We start from the raw sequence: 24,358 nt of genomic DNA, 5'->3' as shown, positions 1-24,358 counted from the left end.
TGGTGTGCAAGTCATGCACTGAATACCTGCGTCAGTGGAGTAAAGGTAAGAAAACCAGTCTAAAATTTGGAATACCTATGTTATGAAGGGAGCCCAGGAACCATGTCTCGGACTGTTATTTTTGCAGCATTGATATTACTGGGATCAATAGAATCATCACTTTATCGCAACAGGCAACAAGAGTTCCTCCATTTTTATAGACAACGAATAGACACTGTTTTTCAATCATTATCACAACCAACCCTAAAAATTACAGAAGAACAAATGAAAGTGATCGAAAAGTTGGTCGTTCGTGTTTATTTCAAAAGTAGCAACGAAACTGGAGTTAATGAATTAAGAAAAGAAATGCTGTCAACAAAGAGGTTGTCCGTAGATAGACTAGCACCAACATCAGCAGCTTTACTAAACCACGTTAAAAGGGCAACCTATCCAGCTGGTTACGTTTGGGGGCAGTCCTTAACTCCTCAGCAAATTTTACCAGACGCTACTCAATGGGGTTGGTGTTGGAAAAGCAATCAGTTGGTTCCATTGCCTGTCGGAAATTCGACCGTCTCACAGGTTTGCTTGGGGTGGGTATTAAAGGACCGGCCATTGATGTTATTGAAACTCTGTGCTGTGACCGAGGGAACCGAATGATGACGTGTCGTTCAGGAAGGACTTGTCCAGAAGGCACTCTAGCAAAAGCAAGGTCTGGATTGCTTCCAGTGCTCCAGCGTCCCGAGGTAAAACTGTCGGGGTCTTCATACAAGAGCGACAGGTTGTTAGTTGATGCCCAGTTGGAAAAGGTTTCTCCATCGCGATTGCTGGTCTGGTACCCCCAGTCCATGTGGTGACAATTAAAGTCACCTTCATACAGGCAAGGGGCAGGGAGTATGGGCAGCGAATTTATCTCGAGTGCTACAGGTGGCGGCTTGTAGACGTGAACGTAAGTGGTTCCTTGTACTTCAACAGCATGCCATTCAATGTCGCTTGCTTTAGGGCAGCTTGCTTTGATGGTGTAGTTAAAGCAATTTTAAACAAATGTGGCAATTCCATGTTTCCGGCTAGTGGTATGATCCGCAAGGCGATATTGTTGAATCTTTAGCCTAGCATCTGTGTCGCAGTGGGTTTCTTGGAGTAGAATCAAGACTGCATCATGTTCTTCGGCCAGTCTTGTGATTACCAGCTTTTAGCGTTGGTGAGGCCCTTTACATTCAACTGGAGAACCGACATTCTCTCATCTTTGACAATTGTCCGCCCTGAAAAGGGCGCAATGTGGAATTCGTGGATGTGGTTCGACGTTGAAGCACTTTACGTTTTCATATCTTCGCATAAGTAGCAAGTTTCGTTTCTCAGGACTGTTTCTCAGATTAACTCTGATAGGCTCTGATACTTACGGGGACGACCACGTGAAGGTACTTGCTTTCTTCCCATTTTTTATTTACTGACTTTAACATAAATGTATTGTTTTTTTATTTACCAATATATACATATATCGTCACAACCGGCATGCTGTTGATTTATCGCTAATTGATATCTTATTTACACAGTTTTTCATCTTTTGATTATTAAATTATACGAAATTGAGAGACCTTGATGTATCATTTATTGTTGCTTTAGTTACAGCCTACATGCGACTAACTTGAGCGTTTTTTTAATATTATAGTCTACATTTACTGAACACATATTTTCGTCTATGTTTAAACCGTAAGACGAAAATTTTAACGTCTGCTGTGAAGTAATTTTGAAAATATGTGCAATTTCGACGACCGATGACGTCACTATGACGTCATAATTCGAGTGAAGATGTTAAAAGAATTCCGGAGAACAAAAACGCGAAATCAAAACTATTAAAGTGATAAGATTGAAGGGATATCTTGATTAATAAGACGAAATTCCTATTCTAGCGATGACATAATCAAAACGTAAAATAGCCCCAACTTAAAAAAAATTATACGTCATAAAATTAAAAAATATATATTTTTTGAAATATTTTTTTATTCTCGTTTGTTTGAGACCAATCGCAGCTAATTTTGCTGAAGCTAAAATTTAGGGGTTTGGGGGGTCATACGGGGGGAAAGTACATCGAAATCATGTTGGATCCGGGCAAAAATCAAGATAAAACGTCAAAATGAACATGTGTGCCAAAAATCTGACGTCTATCAATCGTTTGCATGCCAGAAGGTTTTTTTGACACATAGCTCCCCCACTATTTAGGTATTGTTGCTTTTTAGGTCTTATTGTGTTTTCCCGATTGCACACTGTAGTTTCGCAGCTGGCGCCTGACAGGATTGTCGACGACGCACGTGCTCGCTTTTGCCGACGTATTTGGCTGTTTCTGATTTGTTTTGTTTTTATGACGTTTTGCAATCACCATTCTATGACGTCATACTGTCACTGTTTTATGACGTCATAATTGATTAATGTCAGACGAAATATAGGGGAATTCCCTAAGTTAAAAATTCAGGATCCCTTTTTGATTTTCTGGTACGTCCGTGATTGCCCTACCCTGAAATTTTTTCTGCAGGTTCCGATAAAGATGACAAAGATGCATTAAGTAGAATTATATAAAGTAGAATTAAATGCGAACCGCCAATCCCGCTCGCTATTGGTGTTGGTCACACATCAGTGGACACTGGTCACGTGTATTGTGACGACATAAGGCAACAATGCCTAACCCACGCGACAATTTTTGCATTCTGTTAATTTGTACATGTCCGCCAGGTTGGAAAGTAAGGCCAGTTGCCCACTCAGCCGCGGTCATAGCGGAACGTTGAGTGTAAAATCACCGTAAAAAGCGGTCGGCCACGAAAAATGGCTCAAACGCGGAAACTTCCGTCGCGCTAATGGATTTCATTTTAGTACCGTACCTACTTTTGAGCCGTGCAAACTTTACAAATAACCTTATTGCAGACGCACAATTCCAGGCTGCTAAACTGTCTTTCCCGCGTAAAATATAAGGGCGCTGGTCCTACCACAGCCCACCGCGTTCAAAAATTATTAAATCAACGCACAATATTTGCGTTATTGTTTTGGTAAAGGTTAGCAACGGTCAAGTATTATTATATTTGTGATTTAACAATAATACTTCAACCACCCAAATGCTAACCTGCACCCTAAACCAAATAATATGCGTTGTGGTAGGATTTTAGACCAGCGCCTCCAAATATTGTTAGAAACATAAATCCCCGGACGAAAATGTTGTAGGATTCTATTAACAGGGCCATATTTATCCTTACATATTTATGCCTTCCTTGCAATTTGAACTTCGTTTCGTTAGTTTTAAAATTAAATTTGGTAGGAGTTTAGACCAGCGCCAATATAAGTATCTGGCATATCCGTGAATGTGAGTGATTCAAATTCTTTTATGCCAATCAATTGATCAAAGTGTTGTGATCTTGTTTTGTTCTTCCTTATTCAGTTACAGTGGCCTGAATGAGGGAATATTTAGAAATTATTTTTGCAAACGTTTTTTTCCCTTTTGGTTCAAGTATTTTCCCATTTGACGTAAATATTTTCATCCCAAGGGCGCCATGCACACTATGACATAATGTTCCGCTGTGCAGATTGAAACATTGTAGAATGACAAAGTATCATTGTGCCAAGCAATTTGATACTTGCAATAAATTTCAAAATTGTGACAAAAAACAACTTTCATGTGCTAGTGCTATATATTTTAGTTATATTGCCAAACTAATGTTTAGCTTAGTGGCTCTCCAACAATTTTCGCAGTGACCAAAATACTAAGCTAAACTAACACCAATGCTTTGGTGAACCAATTCTGTTATACTGAAGTTTTTGTGAGAAAAGCTGCAAATAAAACGAATGACTTTTAAAAGCTGTACAGTGTACAGTACACTAACCCCTTAAGGTAGTAGCTGTGCTTTACCAGTCTGACAAATTTGCATGCCTTTAAACTTGTTCAAAATCTTTCTTATTAGGCGGTGTATCTCTAGATCTGAGGTTGTAAATTATTTACCAAAATATTCATAATTAAGAACACTATTACACAATACTCACCCCAGGGGCAAAACCCACACGCTAACCACAACACCAAACGGTTTAAAATATCCAATTTAAAATAAAAAAATGTGCTCCTTAAAAACTAAATTTTGTAAGGGCGGTCACCTTGCCACGCAGTTGTTTGTTTGTTGGATCAGCGAATATATTTTAGCGAACTCATCAGCCAACCACCTTGCTATCTATATCATTCATGTGAATAAACAAACTGCTTGGATTTTTAAAAAGAGTTAGCAAAATTTCAATTACATTTAAAAAAAATTAGATCTAATTTACAAAGAAATTTTAGTTAGCGCTTCCCTAGTAAACTTAACAGTGTGAAATACCGTGAAATACCAGTTGGTATAACTTTAGTCTGCATGAACGTATACTTAATTGAGGATTGATTGAATGATTTGTGGTTTATTCAGCAATCAACAATGTAGTTTAACCAGACTTTTGATGCACTAAAATTCATATGCTAAAAAATAGTTTATACTTTATATATTTATGTATATATATTCATTTACCTTTGCTTTAACCCACTAAAATCATTTTTTTGTGTTGCCTTATTTAAACAAGTGATCCTTTTCACTGGTTTATAAACAATTATGTCCAATTAATAGATTATAATAATTATCAAGGTGAATTTCACTTACAGAAAACTCATAAAGTATGTCAAATGATACCAGGCGATTAGCTGTTCCCCAAAACAGTGATTCTTATAATGCTTTTTGTATAATACAATCACAATCCCTTTTGAATTCAAATGGCATAAGGCTGGATAATCGCAATTCGTCTGAAATACGTGGAATATTTTTGGAAAGTGGAACGATTTCTCAAGCAAAAGGATCATGCTATTGTGAAATGGGAAACACTAAAGTGATTTGCTCCGTTTTCGGTCCAAAAGATATTGAACAGCGAGATGAATTTCAAATGCAAGGAAAAATTAAATGCGAATTTAAATTTGCACCCTTTTCTTGTCAGAAAAGGTGTGGCCATGTTCCAGAATTGAATGAGAGGGAATACTCTGATATAATAGTGCAATCCCTAACTTCTTCTGTACGGCTTCATTGTTACCCTAAATCACAAATAGATATTTATATAATGGTCTTAGAAAATGATGGTTCCATAATTGCGGCTGCTATAATGGCTGCATCTATAGCATTAGCAGATGCTTGCATTGAGCAATATGACATTATTACAGCAGCTACTCTTCGTGTTTATGGCAATGACAATTTCCTGGAAGATCCAACATTTAAAGAAGAATATTATGACAAAGAGTTTACTACTGCTGATGGCACTAATGATTTAAACCATGGAACTGTTACTGTTGCTCTGTTGCCGACTTTAAATCAGGTCTGTGGATTAATGACCGATGGTCATTTAGAGAGTGACATTCTTGTTGAAGCTATTCAACTTTGTACTAAAACTGCCCAAAACCTTTACAGTATAGTTAGATCATGTTTAATATCATCTGTTGACCCAATAAAAATTCACAAATGATTTTTTCATGTAGTGCAAACTCTTAAAACATTGCTTAAATTTAAAAACTGTTTTGTTTGGAAACTTTGGATGATGTGTATGTGCTCCAATATCTATTGTATTATTATATATATATATATATATATATATATATATATTTATATGTTGGCAATTTTGTTTTCATGACTACAGACTACTGTTCTTAAAAATATTTTCTTCTTATTTTGTGTATTTTTGATCATACACAAATAGGGTTTTATAGAGCCATCATCTAAGTTGGAATGTTAATCAACATCATTGTGTTTAATTTGGATTAGTTATCCACTATGCAAGCAAGCAAGGAATTTATTGTTAACTTTGCTGCTGGCTGTGCAGGTATGTCATGTAACATATGTCATATATATTTCTATTTTTGGGCCTTTTTATTATTACAAAGAAGCTCAACATAAAAACCCTTGTTCGAAAAAATGTTTCCTTAGACAAACAAGAAATGTTTAATTCAACAGTGCTATACAGTTTTAACATATATAAACAGGTATCATGGACTAAATGGTTTGCAAAGCCCTGGTTTAGACTATAGCTTGCATTCTGGCACATTCCAGTGGTTACCTAAAAGCTAGCACCGTACTTTGACCTCTTGATAAATTACCCAGCCCCTTAAACATGACTGGCTTAACACTTTCTAAACCACGGGTCTAAATGGCAGGGCTAGGGGGAGGGTACATGAAGGGTTAGAAAATGTGGATGTGAAGGATTCACTGAGAAGACCCAACTAGCAAAACAGTCAATCCCTCATTTGAGTTTACCATAAATTTATTTAGTTTTAGGAGCATAATGGTTGGAGGTTGTAGTAAGACGTAATAAGAATATCAAAGCCCATACAGAAGTAGGCATCATTTTGAACGTTTCGAATAACTTTTTATTCATTTTCAACAAGGCTTTGATATTCTTAAATAGATTTAGTTTTAGGTTTTCTTAAGAGATACTTACCTATTCTACACGGTGATGCAAAGTTGTACATTGCGCCAGGTGGGTGAATGTCGTGTCCAATTAAGCTACGTTTCACTTTATTGAGTTTTTTTACAATGACGCTTGCAGAATGAACAAAGGGGGCTATATAAGAGAAAATACCTTGAGACATTATTTTATATATTAGCCAGTTAAACATAAATTTGTCCGTTTTATTTATGGTGCATTTTCCAAAACGTGAACAAAGAAGTCCACAAAGCATTGAGAGCTCTTGAAAGGTTGAAAGCCACTGGTTTGGGGTATTCTTTGGAGGCCCATAAATATTGTCCTAAAATATGAATTAACATAGACGGATGACGGAGGTACTTTATTGTAAGGCAGTGGTTTTCAACCTGGGGGTCGCGACCCGGGGTTGTTTGCCTTTTCTCTGGGGGTTGCGAAGACGACAATAAAATACCAATCACTATTACGATAATGCCAATTAATTAACATAAAAAATATCTGTATGATATGAGTGAATGTTGTTGATAGTAAATGTTCAAACAGTATGCAGCCAGGAAGCAATTTGCGAAATTGACTGACTTTAACAGTGTAGGCTTACTATTTAGCTCCCGGTATCAATCACAGGAACTGTACACACTTTTACGTTTAATAAAGATCTTGTACACACCAGTCCTCAAAATTTGTCAAACAACTAAGCGAAAACTCTAACCTGTAATCCAATTTGCAATTACTTATATTGCACTATGTTTTTTCTTGGATTAAATAAAGACAGAAATCACTAGCTAAACAGGTGTTTACTGTACTGCAAAATTATTATCAAGATAAATATATGGGTATGATGTCAAAGGAAAGCCAGATCCTAAGGTGTCCTCTGGCAACAACAGCGCCACGCATAGACAAGCTTGTCGCCAAGATGCAACATCAGCCATATCACTAATGTTGGTGATAAATTTAATAAATTTAACAGAGTGGTATTATAATTTGTGTTATTTTTAATTTTTTTTTGTGTTTTGTGCTATTGCGCATACATAAGTGTATTACATAGGTCTGAAACAAAATTTTTGAATGGGCTTGTTAGTTACATTGGGTTGTTAAAATGGGTCGCTGTATGAAAAAGGTTGAAAACCACTGTTGGAAGGCAACTCAAAATCATAAATTATATGTTTTGCTATTATGCTCACAACATTATCAGTTCAATGATCATTGCAGTAGTAGGAAGCCATAGTAGCCATAAGCTTCACATAAATAGACTTCTACTTTTTAATACAGCAGTTCTTAAAATGGCTACTGAGAGAGCATATACTCCACCCATTTACTTGATTCAAAATATGGTGGATACAAAAAAATTCTGCACACCTTCTAGGACTCAAGGTTGTCTTGTGTTGTCTTACTCGCGTCCCTAAGTTTGATTCCAGCAAAACAAACTGACTCCGTTGAATCCAGTTCTAACTCCTCAACCCCGATTCTTGTTTGCTGAGTCTGGACCCAAAAATTTGTGGCAACATTAAAAATATTTTTTTGTATTTCTGATCTTTTCTATTTAGTATGCAAAAGGCCTCCAGTTTAATATGATTAAATTTCTCTTGGGCTGGTACTGAACAGGAGTAGTCAAAATATAGACAAGTGTCTATTTGACAACCTGAAACTTACTACTGGCCTACAAAATATTTAATACATGTAACATTAATCAGCCAATTATGTTGTGGTATTATTTTTTATTATCCAGGTGGAACAGCATGTGTATACAGCGGTCAACCTCTGGATACTATCAAAGTCAAACTACAAACTTTTCCTGGCATGTACTCTAACATGTTTAGCTGTTTAAAACAAACACTGAAACAGGAAGGCTTGTCTGGTTTGTACAAGGGATCTGTCCCTGCCTTGGTGTGCAATGTTTCCGAAAATGCAGTTCTTTTTGTTGCACTTGGTGTCATGAAAAATCAGATAGCTTCATTCACTAACAAGCGACCAGAAAACTTAAGGTTTATATTTGAATGTTAGGTAAAGGTTTTTTGTTAGGGGAAGCAATGGTGATTCTTTTGGTTTATACTCAAATATGAAATTAAAAATGTTGTTTAGTAACTTGGAAAATGCATGTGCTGGAAGTCTTGCCTCTATATTTTCTGCAATGGTGGTTTGCCCAACAGAACTAATCAAATGCAGGATGCAGGCAATGACAGAACTACAAAGCACTGGAAAAGTTTTAAAGACCTCGCTGTAAATATATATATAATTATCTATATAGTCCTACCTACACAATAGTGTCTCTCTTAGTTTTTACTATGTGCACAGATGCTAAAACTTTTGCATGTTTGCTGAACTTAGTGTGCAAAGTGCCTAAATTAAAAAATATAAAAGTGATATCTGTTGATCTCCAGTTATTAGATCCATTTTTGATTGTAAATTTTTCCTGGATCAGCCCTTGTTTAACAGTTAACACATGTTTTAACAACAAAAATGGAAATATATTCTATTATGGTCCACTAAGAACTTTTTACGTCTGACTCTGGCCAGCCACATGGAAAAGTTCCCACCCCTCTATTAAAAGGACTATTTAAGGAAAGCGATTATTGTACAGTTATGGTTTAGAACTATATTTGCTTTAAACTGTAAAATAGGCTGTTCATTGCACTCTTGTGTGAGGGCCAGACAATATGCAATTTTTAGACAAGCTTAGACCACCCTGTTCAATATGATGCCTAAAAAATATGTTTTTATAATAAAAAAATAAGCAAACTAATTTAGGCTTACTTATTCTTACATTGTTTTCGATTCAGTGGGCCCTTTGGTGTGTTGAAGTCTATGATTAAGAATGAGGGAGTTTTATCCCCCATGCAAGGACTAACGAGCACGTGGCTAAGAGAAATGCCAGGTTATTTTCTCTTTTTTTATGGGTATGAGGTCACAAGGAGTTTGTTTACTCCAGTTGGAAAAACAAAGGATGATATTGGTAAGTATATTTGCAAGATACTTTTTCGGTATATATAATTATATATCTCAAAACTTTATTGTTCAATAACTTCCACCAGGCATACTTGGAACTGTGTTGGCTGGTGGTACAGCTGGATTGTTTTTGTGGGTTGCAATTTTTCCAATTGATGTGGTCAAATCCAGAATTCAAGTTTTGTCAGCCGCTGGAAAGCAACAAGGGTTTAATAAAACCCTAGTGTACATCCTCCGAAATGAAGGTACAAAAATTGTGTTTTCTTTTCACAGTACTTCATGACTAAGTAATTCAAGTATGTACCATAAATTCGAATAGTTTGAACACATGCATTAAAATTATTTTGAAACACCAAACAAAGGTTTGTATGTTCAATGCATTAAAATTAACTATACAACAACAATTTATTCCTTTACAGTTTGCGATATCTGGGTTAGCTTGGATGGGCACTAATTTAATGTTTCAGGATGAGTTGTACTTCAGCAACAACAGGCACACCCAATTACAATCCTATTATTACACATTGAGTATTATTATTTCACAGCAACAAAAGAAACAAATTAGGGATCTGTCCCAGTTAATAATGTATCTAATCGATTTGCTGTTATTTCTTTGGTATCGGATTAAAATGTATTGGACATCCCTATAGCTGCCAGAACCAATCTGAAGATTAGCATCTGAAAGCTGATGTCTGTCTGAGTGCCTGGCCTATAATTATTAAAAGGGCGTTTTTTAAGACCTAAAACTAAAAAAAAACATACTTTTACGTTACAGGGCGTATCAAGAAATCTAAAAAGGAAGTGTCCCGATTTTTCAACTGAGAAATTCCCCAATTTTCCGTCTGACGTTAATAAATACTGACGTCATAAAATGGTTACTAGTATTACTTCATAAAAAAGTGATTTCAATAACGTCATAAATAGAAAAAACTGATCAGAAAGACCCAAGCACATTGGTTCAAAGCGAACACGTGCGTTGTGCAATTGTTAACGTACGGTACTACCCTAAAAGCAAGTTCCATGTACGGTACTAGCCTAAAAGCAAGTTCCATGTACGGTAATACCCTAAATTAAAAAAAGCATGTCTTTCGCCACCTGCAATACCGAAGATTTTTTCCCGGGTGTTTTTATGTCATGATTAGCGCAACATCTGCGCCGAGCTGTGTCCAAGTCAGCTAAAACACAAGCTGCGGTTGAGAGAAAATAAATTTCGTCAATCGTGTTATTTCTATTGATATATTTTAGACAGTATCTTTTATCTTTGTCATAACCAAAACATTCGGGAACACGGTATTATTGCCTGGAGCAATAAAATCGTGCCCTACAATGCTACATTTAATTTTAAAAACCCGAAACGATAAACGGACAGTTATCAAGAGCCATCCTGCAAAAGTTTGCAAATTTGTCGAATTTTAGTTGGCGGGCATATGACGTCACAATTACGTCATAATTCATGTATTCTTTAGAAACGTCCCTTATAAAAAATATTTTTTTGATATTAATACTAGCCCATAAAAATAGGATCACGAGCCAATAAAAATAGGCCACGGGCCTGTAGTTGGACCACGCTGATCCATTGAATCACTCAAGCTAACTAAATGAAACAACTTGTTAGAAACACAATACGAAGAAACAGCTAGAGTATTACCGTTCAACGACACGTTGCCGTTGGATTTTTGTTGACCTTAATCTATTTTTGTTTTACCGTTTGTAAAGTAAAACATTTCAGAAAAAATACGAAACAAATCAAGAGACAATTACTTGATTTTTGTGTTATAGGATTTGATAATAATTTTAACCTTTAGTCGTTGGAACATTACTAGTAGCTGGTCGACGAATTTAGTACAAGAGTAAATCGGACAATTAAAAGCATTTAAGGCCTTCGTCAGCCGGATACCCCCGAACTTAAGATGACTCTTGAGTTGTTACTGTATTTTTGAGTGTTTTTTTTAATTATAACCATTTTATTTTGTTTTAGGTGTTACTGCTCTATACAGCGGTATCTTGCCTTGTGTAATACGTACATATCCGGCCAATGGTGCTCTGTTTTTAGCATATGAGTGGACAAGAAAACATTTTGGACAAGCAATTGGGTTATAGCATCATTTTACAAAAATGTAGCAAATTAAGGTGCTATTTTATTTCTCGAACTTCGCTTTTAATTTTTTTTTTAAATGTCTTTCTTTGTTTGTTGTACAACTTCACATCATTTTAAGCTGTATTGTTTTATTTTAAGCTGTTTCTGTTTTAATGAGGTGTCCATGCTATTAATGTTAAACCTTTATTCTGCATTTTGTTGCAAAAAAAGTAATTGTTTTTCCACTTTTACCATTTTGAAACGTCCTATTACACATAGTATTGTTAAGTATCATTCATTTCTTTGAATGGGGTTAAGGACGTTATATCTACCTTCAATGAGTCACTTTTGTGTGATCTCTAAGCGTTTCCGGTTATTAAGATTTAAATCTGACTGGAGTAGCAAGCGGCCCAAAAAACGCATATCTGTTGTTTGGTTTCAAGTTGATATGCAAATTTATCAATTGTGTTTGTAAGTGTCGAAACTTTGATCCAATGTTTCTTAAACTGCTGAATGGTTTACGTCAGGGTAGTAAAGTTTTTGCAACGGTAAACCAACTGAGACTGGGATAGGCGAAAAAAGGTGGTGAAATAAATATTTTATATTTACCTTGCGCCAATTTAAATGCTCTAACCCCCCAAAAAAAACTTGCAACAACTGTTACTCATGCCTATCACGCACAAGTGGGCCTATAGTTGTTCATATCGCTTTTGCATTTGGTTGAATGAAATACAGTACTCTGTGGTACAAGCAAACAAAATTGAAACCGGTTTATGAAACACTACTCAAATAAACTGGCAAACGTAATTTACATCAAGTGTTTGTCAAACATGTTTGCTGCTTCAATTGCCAATTGATCTAGCAAATAAATACAGGACTGACTATGTATTTATTAGGAGTAACGTCTTAGAAATGTCGAAGTTATTTTTTACACAATGTCAAATTTAGGTAGCCTATCCAGTATTCAAAACGAGAACAGTTGGGCAATAAAACACAAACTTGCTTTTGGCGTTAAAATGGCATTTATTTTAAGCCACCTGAACTAAAAACACAATGGATAGTATTCAAAACTGTGCCTAAAATCGAGCGGCAAGAACAATTGAACAACATTTAAGTATTTAACATGCTTTTCATGTCTAATGCAAAATATGTTATATATTCGCGGTAAGATAGTATGCGTTGAAGTCTCGCATGTCTATTAGGTTCACACGAGAGCGCTGCTGCACACAGATTGAAAATCACAGGTCTACGGAATAAAAAAGGTTGAACCACTTAATTTAAATAGATTAGATTGACAAAACTTTGTTTTTGAAATAACTACGGAAAAAGTTGAGTGAAAATACTTTCGGGATAAGTTGTTGTAATTTTGAAATATGTCATTATACTGGTCATGCAAAGTTCTCACAAATGCGTTTATACATATTAGTTTTGACAACGTTTGCTTTTCGATTGTGCCATGAAAAGGGATTCCTTACTGGGGGTCTATAAAACACTTATTCCCGGTGACTTATTTTAAAGGTTCACAGGATTTTTTTTAATAATGGAGCAGTTTTAAAACTAACTTTGTTAAGGACCGTTATCTGTGTAGGCTTCTTCTGGATGGTGGTCCATTGACAAGAGTAAAAACGTTTTTCATCCACACCAGGGACGGGCAACTTCTCCAGTCGGCGGGCCTGATATGGGAAAATAAAGTAGCCTACTTGGCGGGCCGGATTCCTAATCGATACATTAAATGCACTGCCATAGCCTACATCATTGCTTCTTAAACTTTTTTAGTTTCGTCCACCCCTAGCATCTCTCTCCAGATTTCATTCACCCTTGTCTCATGGCATGATAAAACTGTCTTGCACACCTACGAAAAGCAATTCGGAATTTTTAATTAAATATCACTGAGACAACTTAAAAATAGTGAAGTTTGTTGTCGGTCACGCGAAGCGCGAAAAAAATTGGATTGAATTGGTTGAATTCGCGCTAAACTGTAAAATCAGGAGGCTTTTCGCAAAACATTTCGTCCCCTGATTGCTAGCCTGTCATCCAATTATATAAAATATGGATAAAAAATAGATCGAACGGGGGATGACTTTAATCGTTTATCTATAAGTTAGAAAAATTATAATTAAATAAGGCCGTTATACCTTCGATGATATGAAAACATGCAATGGTACTCAAAGAGACTTGCTCAACAAAGTAAACATAATTAGATAACAGAAGATTCGCAAATTTTTTTTGGCAGTTTTAATGTTAAAGTTGGCAAAAACAGAGTTTGTACAGCGCTGTACAACCAAAACGATACCATTAGAATCATAGCAAAAAAATTAACTTAGAGCTCGCCTCCCCCCCCTACGAATTGTTTGGAGCCCCCGTAGAAACCTTTTTAAACCGGCAATTCAGCATCTTTCATGGCTTAAGTATTTTTCGGAAATAAATGCAGCCTCGCCTTAAAAGTCTTGCTAAAAGTATTAGCATTTTTTGAGCGTCCTCGGAGTACCATTCAGTTTTCTAAGGAAAAGGGTACAAATCTTCCTAAAAGAGGACATATGGTAGGTCTAACTTATACACTCAGTGCAAACCAACTTAACTATTACAATAAGCAAAAAAACACCACAAATCAACAGTTCAGTAGTCGATTTTCTTTCAGAGAGTTGTTTACTGGTTCACCCTTATTCACCCCTTTTGGTTGGTTCACCCCTGCAATAATGTTATTCACCCTGGGGTGAACCATTCATCACTGTAAGAAACACTGGCCTACATGATTTGTCGAATAATGGCGGCTAATACTGTTCTCTTTAAACAGGGCTTTCGTTGCACAGCAAGCATACTGCTTTCTTGCCGACTTGGGTAAAAAAGTTCTTGGGCATCCAATCCTTGTTAAATTCGCAACTTTACGTTTTTTGAGAAAATCCAAGGGAAAATATTGATTGTAAATCTAATTTGGGAACAAAGCAACAATACTTCAAGCAGAAAAATCAATAATACCATAGTATAACACAAACGACATAACAAAGCCAAATACGCAGCAATACCCACGACTGAATAAGAACTTAATCGTCTGAATAAAAGACAAACATCTGTCCTTAGGCCACAATAACGCCTGAAACTGTAGGAAGAGGGTATGGGACGATCGGGAGCCCTGGGTATGGCATCGGCCGTTTTGGTGTTGACGTTTGGGCGCCCTAGTTTGAAGGGCGCCGTTATGGCGCTTCTGTTTGAGCACCTGATTTCTGGCCCTGTGTGGGGTTATTGGTGGGCAATGAGTGGGGACGTGGGGTTAGGGTTGTAGTTAGCAGGGTTAGTGATGCTTAGGCAAAATGTTTTATAGCGGTTATTCTGGTCATTTAGGTCTTACTACGACGGGTTTATGACTTTTTCCGATTTAGTCAGTATTACGACTGATGTTGTTTTTATTTCGATCTTATGGCCTCTAGTTTTAACCCAGAACAAAGAACTAAAGAATAACTAACAACCACTATAGCCGGGTCCGGCCCGCGGGCCGTATGTTGCCCGGCCCTGATCCACACAGTTAACTTTGAACCCCCTTGAATCTGCCACTAATGATTTTAAACAACACAACCATCAAATTGAAATTTTAAAATGTATAGTTATCACCAAAACTAATAAACAAAAGCGAACCCATACCAAACTACCTGATCTCATATCATATATTAGGTCTATTACCATGCTGACTGGAGTGTTCAATAAATACATGGCACTATCTATTGAAGGGTACAAAACTTTTGAGATACAATACTCTATTTGTGACATAATAACCCAATATGTCTTATAATCGTTATTGTGGGGTATGAACTAGTTTTTCATAACGGTTAATAGTTCTTGCTGGGTGTACAAGTTCTTCAGTAAACGTAAAAGTGTGTACTGTTCAAAAAAGGTTGACGAGCACCGTTATAAAGTAATGCACAATGATCAAAATAGCAAAGTATTACACTAAAAAGTCAAACTTTTAATAAAATACCAATTGACAAAGAGTTGCATAGGTTTTATTTTTCTGCAGATTTGTAATGCTGGATAATCCTCTCTGCTTCTCGTTTACCGGAAAGAAAAGCTCCATGTACAGTTGAATAATAGGATTCATGTGTTGCTTCGCCAGCAAACAACAATTGCAAAGGTTTTTTTGCTGCTGATAAAGGCAGAGGCTCTGCTAATGCTATTCTATCTTGTTCATTACTTGATTGAGAGGTAAAGCTGTAAGAACCTTTTGCATATTTGTTGGAATGCCACCTAGTTACATATACATAACTAGGACCCTGAATGTCGTTTTTTCCTGTAAACGTGATTATCCACTTAATTAAAATGTTAAATGGTACAATTATAAATTGACCTCAAAATACTGTCACAGTAGTAATAAGATTAAATATACCAGTAAATTTGAGAATAGTTTCATGGCAAACTTTTCCGATTTCCACCTCACTGAGTGATTCAATCAATCTCGCTTTTTCTCCTGCAATCCAACCCTAAAATATAAACAAGTTAAAAATTGGTAAATAGTTTACTATTGCAGTGTACTGTACTGACTACTAAAAATTGTCGATTGCTTTTTTGGTCTCTTATCACATTGAATCCATTGATGGCACGTTGCCAGTCATTCTTTTGTGCATCAAACTTATTGTCTCTCCATAAGATACAAATTTGATCAACATCCTCATTCCAAAATGGTTGATCATAATACAATATCACTTTATTTACTAAACCAAAACCAATTCTGCTTAAAAACACATAAACCCGTTACTTCTAACATTTGCTTTACCAAGGTAAATAATTAACCAGCACCAATATGCATATTTATTAAACTAACTTACCGCTGAATAGCATTAATCTTGTGTTGAGGCAATGTAGGCCTAAAAAAACTGTGATGTTTGTCCTTAAGACATCCCAGAGGAAGTGTAACCACTACATGGTCAGCTTGTAACAGTTTATCTTTTCCTTCAGTGCAATACTTAATTTTTATTGGATGTGGGCCTGTATGACCCCATTCAACACAGGTGACCTCACAATTAAAAAGTACACCTTCTTTTGGAATGCATTTTTGAATTTCTAGTGGAACACTTTGATACCCATCTTTGAAAGTCATTGATTCTCCTGGAATAACTTTATAATCAGTGTATGCAGAAAGTGGAAGGTCATTTAAACTGTCACAGCCATCCATCAAACAACATTGTGTGTTCATAAAATAAAAAACATTATTGAGTATCTTTAACTTGGTTTTACAGAACCCAGCACAATATTTATCCCAGGCTTCTTTGACATATGACAGTACTGATTGCTTTCTGTTTAGATTTTGAATACCAACATATTTAAGTATGTCTTGAAACTGTTGAATACCCCTCTTAACCATGTTCTCATCTTCCTGTGAAAGAGGTTTACTATCTTCACTAAAATATATTGATTTTTCAAACCTGTAAACATTTACAATTTATTCAGGTTTATTTGTGATTATCACTTCTATAAATATTTTTTTTTTAAAGTATTTTTTTTTATTAACAACTTCACCCGCTATTTTGGCAAACTTGAATACAATGAGTTTCAATAAACTGCCACATTGGATTTGAAATATTACCGTACATCCAATTTGCACCTTTTTCGAATGAAAACATACCTGAATGAGATTTATGTTCAGGGTCAATTTTTACAGAAATGCTATTGATAAAAGTTAAATATATTTGAAAACTAACCCTGATTAATTGTGTGCACTCTTCCCCCAACTTTATCAACTGCTTCAACTACTGTGATATTACAAAATCCACTTTCAAAAAGTGTTTTTGCAGCGGACAGACCACTTACTCCAGCACCAATTACTACAATTTTGCAATCATATTCCACATGATCCATTATAAATTGCCTAATTACAGGTGTTTAGTGGTTTATTCTGATCTGTAAGAAATATCAACAGGTAAAATCGAAGTGAGGTGCAAAAAACAAGGAAGAAAAAGATTTAACAAGGCATAAAATAAACTTAAGAATCAAAAACACTTCATTTTCATATTGTGATTGAGAAAATGGTGTTTTACAGTAATACATCAGACTTTATGAAACAACGAAGGAAATGACAGTTCAAAATAAAATTGCTTTTTATTAAAAAACAAGCACAGGATTAAACCAGGAAATTAAAGCCTGTAGAATCTCAAAAAAATAATAATAACTTACTACTTAACAATGCAACAAGTTGGTAGCAATCAAACCTAAAAAATAAAAACAGAAAGAACTTTTTTTGGCGCTGGTCTAGAATCCTACCACAACGCACATTATTTGGGTTAGTGAGTATTATTATTGAATGATGAATATAATAATACTTGACCCATCCCACCCTAGCGCTTACTCCACCTATTGTGCGTTGATTTTATAATTGTGGTGGGATTCTAAACAAGCGCCCTTTTTTAATATCTAGTGTGCACCTGCCACAGAATGCAGACTTGGTTGTATGAGCTCCACAGAATTTTAAGTTTACATTTTAAACATATTTACAATGGCAATTAAACTGTATGTGAGGTTAAAAACATTTCACAATCTGGTTTATAGAGCTTATTAAAAGTTGTGGTTCAGTTTCTATGCGACCAAAAATGTTTCAAAACTAGTTTATATATTTTGGAACATAGTGTTGGGAGCTTGGAGGTTGTAGTAAGAAGTAGTATGAATATTATTTTAGCACATACAGAAGTAAGTATCATTTTGAACGTTTTAAATAACTTTCAATTCATTTTCAACATTAATTAATATTCTTACTACAACCTCCAACCACTATATTTTCAACATCGATGTTGAAATTGAATAAAGAGTTATTCGAAACGTTCAAAATCATACCTACTTCTGTATGGGCTTTCATATTCTTATCAGTTTATATATATTTATAGCAAGAAAGCGACAAAACAACGTCCAACAAACATTTTACTGTTAGGAAAACGTTTTTTATTGGACTATTTAAACTACCCACATTGTTTTGTCCTATAGTGTAAACTCCCAGCACCGTTTCTAAAACGACATATATTACCTCAATTGTAACTATCTTAAAACGTTGAACATAAACATTTAAGGCGCTGGTCTAGAACAGTGCTCCGCAACCGGTGTGCCGCGAGACCATGTCAGGTGTGCCGCCACGTTCCTGTATGTGTGTTACTTGCGTTTTTTAATTGTACTTTGTACAGCAGATTATAACAAAAATGATACATCAAGGCAGACATTTTAACTTTATGCAATAATCAATGTAAATTTTCCTTAATATATAAAACTATGACCTATGTTACGTTGAATCGTCGGAAGCCAAATTTTAAAACATCTTTTTAACTAACTCAATAACAGGAGTATATTTCAGAAAATGATTTCTAACCACGATATAATTAGATCTAAAATTGTCGAAAAAAATGGCTAAACCTGTCGGAATAAACCTAAAGTTGATGAAAATAAGGCCTAAATTGACAAAAATGGCTAAAAATGTAACAAGAGGGCAGAGGCGTAGCTAGGGTGGGTGCGGGGGGGGGGGTACATATGACCCCGGGCGCCAAAATGAGGCTTACAAAATTTTCACAAGCAAAAAACGATTATAAGCAAGATCGCTCCAGCGGCTGCGTGGCAGACGTCATCTGATACGCCACCCATACTGATGCTGTTGCCAGCCATTCACAGCAGCCAAGATGCTGATTCTGCGTGCAGCTGGTTTCGTCTAGCTCAGTGTTTTTACCCTTTATTAAACCGCCCCCCTTGGTAATTGTCTGCGCTTTGCGCCTTCCTACAACAACCAATTATTGGGTATTTTTGAATTATTAGTTAGACAACATAAAAAATAGTAAAGTGTATCGTTGGTCGCGCGTAGCGAAAAATATTCAGTTTATTTGGTTGAATTAGCTAAAAACAGGTTCGTGTCTCCGTGCATGTTTTTAGCCTGTTATCATACATAAAATAGTTGGAAAGGGGCATAACTTTTATCGTTTATCTATAAGTTAGCCAAACTATAATTTGCATAGGACCGTTATATCTTCTATGCACGTTATATCTTCGCAAAACATGCAAAGGTACTCACAGACACTTTGTGCTAAAAACAATTGTCAACGAAACAGGAAAAAAAAAAGTTAACAAGAGGGACCTTTTTTTAAGTTTTAATCGTAAAGTTGGGCAAAAAAACAGAGTTTGTACAGGCGTAGTTGTGGTGCCCGACCCAATTGCACAACTTACAACTATACCATAATGTTCCGACTAAACATAGCCGTAATTGGTCGTAAAATGTAGCAATCATAGTCCAGCAACTGAAAAACTATTAAAAATTATTTAGTAGCAAAGCTCGCAAATCCACGAACAATGTCTTCAGTCATCTACACGTGTAATTTTATTGTACAGTATAGGATGTCATAAAAAAACAGAATGAGCACCAAACTAAACCATTAAAATCACTACATAAAGTCAAACATTGAATTAGAGCTCGCGCCCACAAACAGGCACAAACACTGTCAATTCCTCACCATAGAAAAACACAAAGTATTATATTTTTTGTTTGGTACTTCGATGCACTTCGCTGACAAAAAACAAACCTAGATGAAAAATAGTCGACAAGATTTATAAAATACGTAAAACTGCAATAGACACATCTGCGCCAAAAGCCAAGACTCGTTTCGTGATGGTTTGAGCCGAGCTGCTGTAAAACAAGCCCAAACAAAATGCTCGATCTGGGGTATTTATCTCAACAGAAGAAACAGGCGACGTAAGAGAATGCCTGGTGAACTGATAAAAGATGTATGACTTTTATCAGAAGAAGAAATTGTGCGCGTTTTAAAGAATCTATTTGATCGGCTTGGGACAGGATTTTCTCAGTGATCTTGCTATTCTTAGCGTTAAAAGAGAAACATTGGAAACAACAGATTTCGATGACGTGATTGACCAGTTTGCGACAGTGAAATCAAGAACAATAAATCGACTCGGGACTCGACGAAATCGCACATTTCACCGGAGTCGAACTCGAGACTCGGGAGTCGGGTTATTTTTAACCAACTTCGCAGTTCTGGCTAGTTGGTTACCAACGTAATCTGTCAAACAGTCCTGTAAATCTGTTAAGCAATTATAATACACCAATCAGTGAGAGCAATTGATAGCAAAACAATTTATTTATTACAAATAAAGGGCTTACATTACTACGTTTCCGACCCCTTCGACGATGCCTATAGGAATCTGTTAAAATGTACACGTTACGTCAAAATCTATTGCACATACGTCGTTTACAAAGTTAAAAAAATACTATAGTCAGCTTTTGTAAAGCTTTTCAAAAAGTTCCAACGTATAGAATTGAAACTCAGCTATTTTAGTATGTCTGGGGAAGGCGTCGAGCCTTTGTATAAGTCGGCTGCGCATTAGTTGTAATAGGATGCTTCGTGTTGCGTGTTAGAAAATAGATTCTTCGTGTTGTCTGTAAGAAATGGCTTCATTGACATCTGTGAAGTCTCCCAACATACGTCTTAACACATCGGTTAGTTTTGGTATGTAGGGCAACGTAACAAACCCATCTTTTTTCACAAAACTAACCTGCGTGGCAACAGAATTCGGTCGGTCGTGGAACATCCAGTTGGGGTAACCGTTGGACTTCAGGGCTTCGTGTACCTTTTTAAGTTCCACCCTGACGAAGGCGGCTTGTATAGGTTGCCGAAACGTTGGTTAACAATTACAATTACCAGAGGAGCTGTTTTTGATTAACTCTATGTTACGTCACAATACTGCAAATTACAGAACTGGTAAAGTTCTAAATTTGATGGACAAGCACTAAGCAGTCAACATCTTGCATTTTGCAATTAAGATATAAACTTGCAATAAATATGACGGAGCGGCAGGAGTGTTGATGTGGACGGGCGGTTGAGAACAACTGAATTGTAGATTGCCCTGCATTAACGCAGTGAACGTCACGCCAATTTTGGGGCATTGTGACTTACGAACCGTTAGTCCTAACCAACAAGTTTAACCACACAAAAATTAATGTTAAATACAACAGTTAAGACACATATTCGTGACACGAATTGGAAATGTGTTCAACCATTTAGTTAGCGCTAGGGTTAGTGATGTAGGTAATAATAATAATGATAATAACGCGGTAGTGATGTAATGGTTGTACTTTCGTAAGGTGATATAACATGAGCGTTGGATCAATTAGCGTGCCCTGAAAAGTCATCTCGCGTGCTACTTGTGTTGCCAACCCCTTGGTACATAAGGTGACATTCGACGTAATACTAAAAACACAAATTAGTCTCGCCCAACGAATCTTCAACAATGGTGTAGCCTATAGTGTATACAATCGGATTCATTTAACGTAATGGGTACTTCTCTGTAGGATAAGGACATGTTGCTGCTGGATATCTAGCGTCTCGATGTTTCCAAAAATAGTTTTGTGTTATAATGGAATATTTGCTTAAGTTAGAAATAAATGAATAACCATTTAGCTGTGACGGCCGTATTGATAGTCTTTTTATTTTTCACAGCCGCCAGTAGAAAATTTTTGACGTCATAACGTTTTGACGTAATAACAAAATTTTAGTGAAAACTTTAAACTAAAAGTTGTTTATACAAATAGTGATGGTTATATATGCGCCTAACCTGCACATTGGACGTTAGTACGCCGATTAAAGTGAGCCAAAACATTCTTTTTTTTAGAATCCATATGTCAAAACATTTAATAATTCAAACTTAATAATTTGAAAAAAAAATAGATTATAGGGTCAATATGGGATATATTATAAAAATATAAAACAATAATGCAGTTTTATTGCCATTTCATCTGTAAATCATCCATACAAAAAATAACTAAAGGTGTTGACAAAAGAATAAATTTTGACCTATAGAAAGTGCCACACAATTGAACATTTTTTTTATTTAAGCCTTAGGTTGCATGGCTAGAAACAGGGCTGTGGAGTCGGAGTCGGAATCGGAGTCGGGATTCCGAACTCAAGGAGTCGGTTTGTTTAGCTGAAGTCGGACTCGGGACTCAAGTAAGACCACATAAAACTACCCGAGTCCCGAATCCGACATGCGTATGTGCAGCACCAAATTTAAAACTGATAACTGGAAATTGTAAAGGTGGAATAGCATATGGTTGAATATTTTCCAACATGTATTGTGAGTGAATGAATTATACGACACCCCTATAAGTCGATTACTGAATATCCAAGTTATTTTAGCTACGTAAATCGGCAAAATACTGGCTGTGGAGTCTGGGTCGGACTCGGGACTCGACGAAATCGCACATTTCACCGGAGTCGAACTCGAGACTCGGGAGTCGGGTTATTTTTAACCAACTTCGCAGTTCTGGCTAGTTGGTTACCAACGTAATCTGTCAAACAGTCCTGTAAATCTGTTAAGCAATTATAATACACCAATCAGTGAGAGCAATTGATAGCAAAACAATTTATTTATTACAAATAAAGGGCTTACATTACTACGTTTCCGACCCCTTCGACGATGCCTATAGGAATCTGTTAAAATGTACACGTTACGTCAAAATCTATTGCACATACGTCGTTTACAAAGTTAAAAAAAATACTATAGTCAGCTTTTGTAAAGCTTTTCAAAAAGTTCCAACGTATAGAATTGAAACTCAGCTATTTTAGTATGTCTGGGGAAGGCGTCGAGCCTTTGTATAAGTCGGCTGCGCATTCGTTGTAATAGGATGCTTCGTGTTGCGTGTTAGAAAATAGATTCTTCGTGTTGTGTGTAAGAAATGGCTTCATTGACATCTGTAGGCCTAGTTGTTGTCGATGCCACCAAACCGAAAGTAAAGACACTTTTTACTCTGTCAAACGTTTTCGTATTTGTAAGTCTGTTCCGCTTCAAATTATTAAGAATTCCATATTGGTGATGGTGAGTTTAAAATTCAATGAGAACCTGTGGCCTAAACCAGATATTTTTTGGTGCGAATAAAAGTATGTATTGGCAATATTAATAACCAGCAGGATAGAAACCTAAATCATTAGAGGTACCGGTATTTAATAAAACTTATCCCGTGCTTTGTTAAGTATTGATTGATCACCAAACAATTTTTTGCAGATATTTTGGAAACGGCGCCAAATTCGCTAATGGACAGGGGTCGGCAACCTACAGCCCGCGGGCCGATCAGGCCCGCCGATGTAATTCATCCAGCCCGCCGCCTCTTTGACAAATTATAGACGCTATTTCACATACTTTTTGAGTATTTTAACTATATGAGTGCGAAAAATTTTCGCGCTTTGCGTGAATGATCTTTCTGCGTCCGTTTTGCTTACGTTTTGTGAAGATCAGCAATTCTTTATCGTTGCGCGCTGGACAGCTGCCAAAGTGCGTCGCGGTAAAAGGAAAATGTATTTAAAATGTTGGACATATTTTTTTTGATATTTTTTTATTTTTTATTTTCGGCAATGTAATAAAAACTTGAATTTTAAAGAAATTAAAAAAAGAAATGCCGAACTGGTTCGTAAAGATTTGTTTCGGGTTAGGTTCGACTCCATACATGGTTGGTCGCAAAAAATATATTTGCGATATTTGGATAACGTTTTAGCTGACTAATCTTTAACATGCAAGTTAAGGAATGTTTTGCTTAACAACTTAACAGGGGAATACCCGTAATTTGTCACATTTACCAAAAAATGTGTTAAGTTTGTGTTACGCTCTTGAAGTGTTAAAGTGCACCAGGGCATGTTATCAGACAGTTTAAGAACCACTGTGCTACCGGGTTACTCACTTTGGACCAGGGGTTCTTAACCTATTTTGTATGTTTTACCCATTTAACAAAGATGAATATCAGATTCAGATTTACCCCCAATATATGAAATGATGCTCACATATTAAAAAACGAAAGTAACAAATTACGGCGCTCTTTTACTATTGTACGTGAAAAGTTATGCAAAAAAAAAAAATAATACCGCATACCACAGCGCATATTGTTTGGGTGAG

General features: G+C 36.1%; 3 protein-coding genes across 5 annotated transcripts; 2 read left to right on the top strand and 1 right to left on the bottom strand.

Moving 5' to 3' along the window:
• Positions 1–4,619: 4,619 nt before the first annotated feature.
• On the top strand, positions 4,620–5,566 carry LOC146160477 (exosome complex component MTR3-like). Its single transcript, XM_083385470.1, has one exon. The coding sequence runs from the start codon at positions 4,654–4,656 to the stop codon at positions 5,482–5,484; it is 831 nt and encodes a 276-aa protein (XP_083241596.1). The 5' UTR covers positions 4,620–4,653; the 3' UTR covers positions 5,485–5,566.
• A 100-nt stretch (positions 5,567–5,666) lies between these two features.
• Positions 5,667–12,322, top strand: LOC146160476 (mitochondrial ornithine transporter 1-like). Its single transcript, XM_083384154.1, has 6 exons — positions 5,667–5,838; positions 8,162–8,417; positions 8,515–8,652; positions 9,213–9,385; positions 9,465–9,623; positions 11,357–12,322. Exons 1-6 carry the CDS (start codon positions 5,790–5,792, stop codon positions 11,476–11,478), a joined length of 897 nt encoding a protein of 298 aa, XP_083240280.1. The 5' UTR covers positions 5,667–5,789; the 3' UTR covers positions 11,479–12,322.
• Positions 12,323–14,546: 2,224 nt separating this feature from the next.
• LOC146160475 (spermine oxidase-like) lies at positions 14,547–17,337 on the bottom strand. Of its 3 annotated transcripts, none has more exons than XM_083384157.1 (6): positions 17,143–17,337; positions 16,961–17,066; positions 16,270–16,866; positions 15,986–16,175; positions 15,831–15,924; positions 14,547–15,734 (listed from the first exon to the last, which is right to left on the bottom strand). In XM_083384157.1, exons 1-6 carry the CDS (start codon positions 17,297–17,299, stop codon positions 15,451–15,453), a joined length of 1,428 nt encoding a protein of 475 aa, XP_083240283.1. In that variant the 5' UTR covers positions 17,300–17,337; the 3' UTR covers positions 14,547–15,450. The 3 variants fall into 3 exon arrangements, with proteins under 3 accessions (XP_083240283.1, XP_083240284.1, XP_083240285.1); XM_083384158.1 differs by having other exon boundaries at positions 15,986–16,172; XM_083384159.1 differs by having other exon boundaries at positions 15,465–15,691.
• Between the last annotated feature and the right edge of the window lie 7,021 nt (positions 17,338–24,358).

Source organism: Ascidiella aspersa, chromosome 3 (genome assembly GCF_963924565.1).
Source record: "Ascidiella aspersa chromosome 3, kaAscAspe10.2, whole genome shotgun sequence".
NCBI lineage: Eukaryota > Metazoa > Chordata > Ascidiacea > Phlebobranchia > Ascidiidae > Ascidiella > Ascidiella aspersa.
The sequence above is the reverse complement of the archived record's forward strand: the minus strand, read 5'-3'. Positions and strand labels throughout refer to the sequence as shown.

What these genes read in the sequence shown, in the direction of transcription:
- LOC146160475 (XM_083384157.1), bottom strand. Translation starts at nt 17,299, where the DNA reads ATGGATCATGTGGAATATGATTGCAAAATTGTAGTAATTGGTGCTGGA. An exon ending in CAAGTTTGCCAAAATAGCGG is followed by an intron (nt 16,867 to 16,960) that starts GTGAAGTTGTTA and finishes AAATGTTTACAG; the next exon opens with GTTTGAAAAATCAATATATT. An exon ending in AACTATTCTCAAATTTACTG is followed by an intron (nt 15,735 to 15,830) that starts GTATATTTAATC and finishes TCACGTTTACAG; the next exon opens with GAAAAAACGACATTCAGGGT.
- LOC146160477 (XM_083385470.1), top strand. Translation starts at nt 4,654, where the DNA reads ATGTCAAATGATACCAGGCGATTAGCTGTTCCCCAAAACAGTGATTCT.
- LOC146160476 (XM_083384154.1), top strand. Translation starts at nt 5,790, where the DNA reads ATGCAAGCAAGCAAGGAATTTATTGTTAACTTTGCTGCTGGCTGTGCA. An exon ending in CTTTGCTGCTGGCTGTGCAG is followed by an intron (nt 5,839 to 8,161) that starts GTATGTCATGTA and finishes TTTATTATCCAG; the next exon opens with GTGGAACAGCATGTGTATAC. An exon ending in AAAAACAAAGGATGATATTG is followed by an intron (nt 9,386 to 9,464) that starts GTAAGTATATTT and finishes AACTTCCACCAG; the next exon opens with GCATACTTGGAACTGTGTTG.